The sequence below is a fragment of the Gossypium hirsutum genome, chromosome D09 (assembly GCF_007990345.1).
Source record: "Gossypium hirsutum isolate 1008001.06 chromosome D09, Gossypium_hirsutum_v2.1, whole genome shotgun sequence".
Taxonomy (NCBI): Eukaryota; Viridiplantae; Streptophyta; class Magnoliopsida; order Malvales; family Malvaceae; genus Gossypium; species Gossypium hirsutum.
Window position 1 is genome coordinate 42,199,120 of NC_053445.1, and position 5,670 is coordinate 42,204,789.

A 5,670-nucleotide genomic window follows, 5' to 3' on the forward strand; every position below is an offset into this window, starting at 1 on the left:
ACTAAGGCTTAGTTTGGATAGGCGGTGTGTTTAGCTCCGGTGAGGTTAAAAACAGCGGTGGCAGTGAGATTAGTTACTGTAGCGGTGAGATTAGAAACAGCGGTGGAGTGTGTGTTTAGATTCAAACGCAGCTGTAGCGGTGAGGTGAAAATAGAAAATGACTTTTAAGGACATTAGATTAAAAATGATATATAATAGAAGTTTTTAAAATTATTTAACAATTACAAAATTAATAAATGGTTAAAAATTATTACAATTATATTTATTTTTAATAATAAATAATTAAAAATGAATTAAAACTAAAGACAAATTCAAAAATTTATTTTATTTAATATTTCAAAATTAATCATATATTTAATTATAGGGGCTCAATTCATTATTGAAAGATTATTGAAATTATTGAGCCTTTAGAAAAATAAAACATTATTGAAAGATAAAATAATAAAGCAACTCTAGAATAAGGGTCTTAATGCATGTTATTTCAAATGTTTGTCATCAGTAACTCAATGCAAGACATTGCTAGCACCAAATAACTTTAAAACTAAAGCCAACCGTTGGCTAGTAACTGAAATAGCCTATGGCCACCATGTAGAACGTGCAATGTCGAGCCTTGAGCTGGTCATCAATGCTAAAGGGAAGAGTTAAGAATCACATCTGTTGGGGTTTTGACAGCAGAGGAAGAAAACAGAAGCAAGTAACCCGGATGATGTAAAGATTAACTTCATTACTTGAATAAGCAATATGCAAGAAAACAGAAGCATTTATGTTACAATGAAATATGGCAGTTAACTAATGTATAACTGCTCCCACTAATACATGACTAAAGCCTATATAGAATTACAAACAAAATGTAGCTGACATACCAGCTATAACATAACATAAATCAACAACTACTCCTACTAACTTTAAGTATAAATTACATTGCAACTAAATCAAGTTACAAATGAACAAAATAAACAAAATGTTGCTGCTTATCTGGTTCAGTTTGGATGCTGGTCTGCATGCTGGTTTGCTGCTGGTTTCCTGTTGCATTGCAGGCCAAAGTTCAACAACATCATGTACTTTGCTTACTAACAAAGTAGTGCATATTGTAGGCCAAAGTCAATACAACTACGAACTTACAATGAAAAATATAACACCATTTTTCAGAGTAAATTTATGCCAAATGCTAATTGTTTATTGAAAATATTGAACCCTGATGAACACAAAACAGACTTGAATTTAGTAAGATGGCATTAGCATTAGAAATTAATGCACCAATGGTTCTAGCAAAGCAACAAAAAGAAAACAATGGACCTTTTATGAACTTAAAAGTGATAGAAAGACCATCCACCTGTAAACTAACAAATTAATGAACGTGAAACCAAAAGTGTCCATAGGATACAACACAACGCATTCTGCTCATATCAGACAATGTCTACATGCAAACTAACTACATAAAAACAGACTGAAATACAACCAAGAGTGGAAGGGCTTAAGATCTAGAGTTGAATTCCACTTGTTCATTCAGTACAAGCAATGTTTAAACCTGAGATGATAAACCATACCTACACCAGATGTTTCACTGTAGTCAACTTTGTCATTACTGTAGACAGGTTTGGAATATCAAGAAAAGTAATCCATACTCCACCAGAAAACCAGTAGAAAACAAAATCCATGAAATTTTGAATGATAATTCCGACTGTTATTGACTATTGTTCATCTCAACAATTTTTGGACAAAGAAAGTACTTTGATATGGAAAACAAATATAGAATTTTGCATATTTAAAAGGTTTCTTGGCCATCTAGAAACCACTAGGTTTACCATGAGTTAGGAAACTATCAATTAGATATTTAAAAGAAATGTATTAACCAAATCTAGCAAGTATATAAAACAACAGAAAGTAGCAATGATAAACAAGAACATGGGGAGAATATCTGTGCACGGCACACATAGAAAGATTAAAGACCGAACAGTTTTTCAAATGCCCTATGAAAGAAGCAGCATTGAAGACTTGTGAAATTGGATTCACTTACTGTGCTGTTATTAGCGATGAGTCACCAGCAGATATATGGCCAGCACTGGAGATATCCCACAACCTTGGCCACGAGTCCTTGCAGTCTGTACGTTTTTGGAGAAGTAATTCTTGTGTGCTCTCAGTAAAAATCCAGATATGGACTGCTTTATGGTAATCCCCATCTCGATGGACATCTCCCCTGCAAAGAGATCACAATGAGTTACATACCAAGAAACTACCATTATAGAGAAATGCCAGTACAGAAATCATAAGCAACCTCTAACACACAATAATACTCAAAATGAAATATTTTATATCAAATGTATGCCTCCCTAGCACTAGCTTGCAAGTTTTCCATTCCCAGTTCCAATTTCAAGGACCATAAGCAGCCTCCCCCCAACTCACACACACACTTGAAAATTTTCAGTTCTATAATCCAGATTGAGTACCAAAAAAATTAAGCAAAAAAATTAAGGGTTCATTGAAAGAAATTACAAACCAAATCAACAAATGAAGCTATTACTACCATTTTCAAGGAACCAGCTTAACTAATCTCAAAGGTTCTATCAAACCCAATTTACAGAAGCTGCAAATAACAAGTATAGCTTAAATTAAAATGTCCTATAATTTTCCAATTTGATAACTGCAAAAACATGTTTTCTGTTAAGAGTAAGCAACAGGCAGTATAGAAAATAAATAAAAGAGTCGGTTGCAAAGTAATCCTTTATGTTGAAAGATCAAAAATAGATAATCCAGAAATGGACAAGAATGAAGGGAAACGTCTGGGCTTGGAACCGTCGATTTTTTATCGATTTTTTTACCGATTTTTTTACCGATTTTAGTGAGAACGTCGAGATACTCTACTTTTTCAACGTAAGGCTCTGCCATTGTTTCTTTCGATGAATCGGACTTTGTCTTCGTTGACAAATTTGGTAAATTGCGTGCTTCTTTATTTATAGCTGAAGACAAAATATGCTGAGAAGAGAAGATGAAGAACAGAAGAAGAAAAAGGGATGAAGAACGGATGAAAGAGAAGAAGCCTTACCTGGATGAAGGAGGAACCGGAAGAGGTCTTTGACCAAACTGATTTGCAACCCAAGGGGAAGGGGAAAGGGAAGGGGAAGGGAAAAGGGGAGAAGAAGGGTAACCAAACATCAGAAAAGCTTGAAGAATGCAACTGAAGAATGGGTAAAAGAGGAAAAGAAAAAGCAATTGAAGTTGAGAAATTTTTACTGGAACAAAAGGCTCCAGTCTGAAATTAAGGCTCCAGTGAGGTGAAATACATTTTCAATGCACTGAAGAATGCTTTCCAAACAGCTTGGCGTTTGTTAGCATTTCAGTTGCAATTTTTTTTAGCCTAAAAAGGATAACGTATTGAGATCCAGTTGCATCCAAAGGGGCCCTAATAATAATACATATATAATATGTACAATATTAAAATAAAAATAGTTTAAATTGTGAGTAATATGAAATTTTAATAGGTAATCACATCGGATTGATAACATTAAATGGACTCTAATTGTTTATCATGAATTCTCATTTTTCTTGAGTTGGTATTGAGTTGATTTGTGACACCAACTCAATTAACGACATTATGAAACTATATTTCATCACATCCATGATATGGATTAAAGAAAACATTTTATATTAATAAATTTATTTCAACAAATTATTATTGGAGTGGTAAAAAAATTCATTCTGAATTTGTTGGTCTTCTCAAATAGTGTTTTTCACTTGTTTTATTTGAAATATAACATGAAAGTATAAAAAGATAGTAATACTAATTATCCTTTAAATAAAGGGTATCTTAATAATTTTACAATTAATTTGACGTCAAGTTGACTCACGGCACCAACTTAGTTAACCATTTTTAGATATTGTATAGATAAAGTGACATGACTATTTTTAACCATTAAGATATTATCCGTGTCACAATTTTAAATCTTAAAATTATATTAGATTATAACACACCTATGATACGAGTAAAATTTTGATTTATATATCAAATGAAGTTTTAGTTTAAATGGTAAAAATATTGATAATTATAGTGTTGTAGGCTTGAATACCATCAAGTGCATTTTTCTATACTTTACATGATTAATTAAAATAATTTTCCATATCTCTCGGGTGCCTTTGTTATTTGAATATGACACAATATTTTGCCTTTTCGAAGAACCAATAGTTTAATGCTACATTCTTTTGGAGATACTTCTGACTAATTATTGCTAACAATTTTTATTTTTTTTATTGATAAATTTTCTTAAATGCTACTTGATTGTAGGGGTGTGCAAAATTCGGGTAAAACTGAAAAAATTTGGTTAACCGACCGAATTTGGTTAATCGGTCGGTTAACCGAATTTTTTTGGTCGAGGTCGGTTAATTATTTTTTGATTTTTTGATTAACGGTTAATTCGGTTCAAAACCGGTCGGTTAACCGGATTTTTTCGATTTAACCAAAAAATTAATAAATAAAATTATAATATATAAATAGGCCCACTATTCACCTGAACCAAATCCAAACCCAAGTATCCAACCCAACCCAATTACCCAACCTAACCCAATCATACAAATTACAAATAATTTAAAAATAAAAATAAAATTCTAAAACTAAAACTAAAACTAAAACTAAAACTAAAACTAAAGTCTAAAAGTCTAAACTCAACATTGAACAGACGATAGAAAAAAAATCTAACCTTCAACTTCAAATCCCTAATTGAAAACTCCCAAAATCTTTGCCAGGCCAGCCACCTTCCGTCCGGCACTCCGGCATCTACCAGGTCACCATCCATCACCGGCGAGTTGAAGTAGGCTTTTGCTAGCTCAAGAGTACTTTCACCAACTAAAGCCTCAATTTCTACAAATTCTATTTTAAGAATGAAACTAGCTCGATATTCATAATCCCAATAGATATCAGCTAGTATTTGTATTTACGAACTGCTTCATTTTCATCTCCGCTCCCGAACCCGAACCCGAACCTGTTTCATCTTCATGTAATAACCCTTTGATCGCTTCATGTAATAGCAGTGTTCTTTTCTTGCACGGTTGAGATTTGCAAACTATCCAAAAAAACATAATTAATAAACCAAAAAAATAAAAATAAATTGTTTTTATTGAATATTTTGATTGAAAAAATAAATGATTCTCATAGTTATGGCTGGGAGCCGTTGTCCAAATGTTGAAAATTCAGCATATAAATTCCTTGATTTAAAAGCCATAAACTGCTATTTTAAATGAAGGGAAGTTTGGTTGACATTTTTTTTACAATTTGGCTACTGTTTATAAAGTTTATATGTTGACCAAATATTGCTGGAAAATTAGCATACATACTCCCTTGTTTAAAAAGCCTTGAGTTGTTGTTTATTGATTTTAATGCTATGTATTGTTGCTGTTTGCTTGCTGTCATAAATTGAATTAAAGCTATTGTTTGAGTGTTTCAAATTGAGCATTTTCATACTGTCTTAAATTGAATCAAGCTACTATTTTAGTGTTTCAAATTGAGCATTTTCATACTGTCATAAATTGAATTAAAGTTGGTGTTTTAGTGTATCAAATTGAGCATTTTCATGCTGTCTTAAATTAAATTAAGCTGCTGTTTAATGTTTCAAATTGAGTATTATTATGTTGTCCTAAATTAAATTAAAGTGTTGCTTCAGTGTCTCAAAGTAAGCATTA

General features: G+C 32.1%; 1 protein-coding gene across 3 annotated transcripts; it reads right to left on the reverse strand.

The window, feature by feature from the left end:
* Window positions 1-718: 718 nt before the first annotated feature.
* LOC121220905 (nudix hydrolase 3-like) lies at window positions 719-3,283 on the reverse strand. Of its 3 annotated transcripts, none has more exons than XM_041100720.1 (3): window positions 3,044-3,283; window positions 2,018-2,197; window positions 719-1,023 (listed from the first exon to the last, which is right to left on the reverse strand). In XM_041100720.1, the coding sequence occupies exons 1-3, from the start codon at window positions 3,151-3,153 to the stop codon at window positions 981-983; spliced, it is 333 nt and encodes a 110-aa protein (XP_040956654.1). In that variant the 5' UTR covers window positions 3,154-3,283; the 3' UTR covers window positions 719-980. The 3 variants fall into 3 exon arrangements, 2 of the variants coding, with proteins under 2 accessions (XP_040956654.1, XP_040956655.1); XM_041100721.1 differs by lacking the exon at window positions 719-1,023 and adding an exon at window positions 1,094-1,195; XR_005918162.1 differs by lacking the exons at window positions 719-1,023; window positions 2,018-2,197 and adding an exon at window positions 2,848-2,957.
* Window positions 3,284-5,670: the final 2,387 nt, after the last annotated feature.

Excerpts from the sequence above, each read along its gene's own strand:
- LOC121220905 (XM_041100720.1), bottom strand. The coding sequence starts at position 3,153 with ATGTTTGGTTACCCTTCTTCTCCCCTTTTCCCTTCCCCTTCCCTTTCC. Across the intron at positions 2,198-3,043 it reads CCGGTTCCTCCTTCATCCAG|GGGAGATGTCCATCGAGATG; the intron begins GTAAGGCTTCTT and ends ATCTCTTTGCAG. Across the intron at positions 1,024-2,017 it reads TCATCGCTAATAACAGCACA|GAAACCAGCAGCAAACCAGC; the intron begins GTAAGTGAATCC and ends GCAATGCAACAG.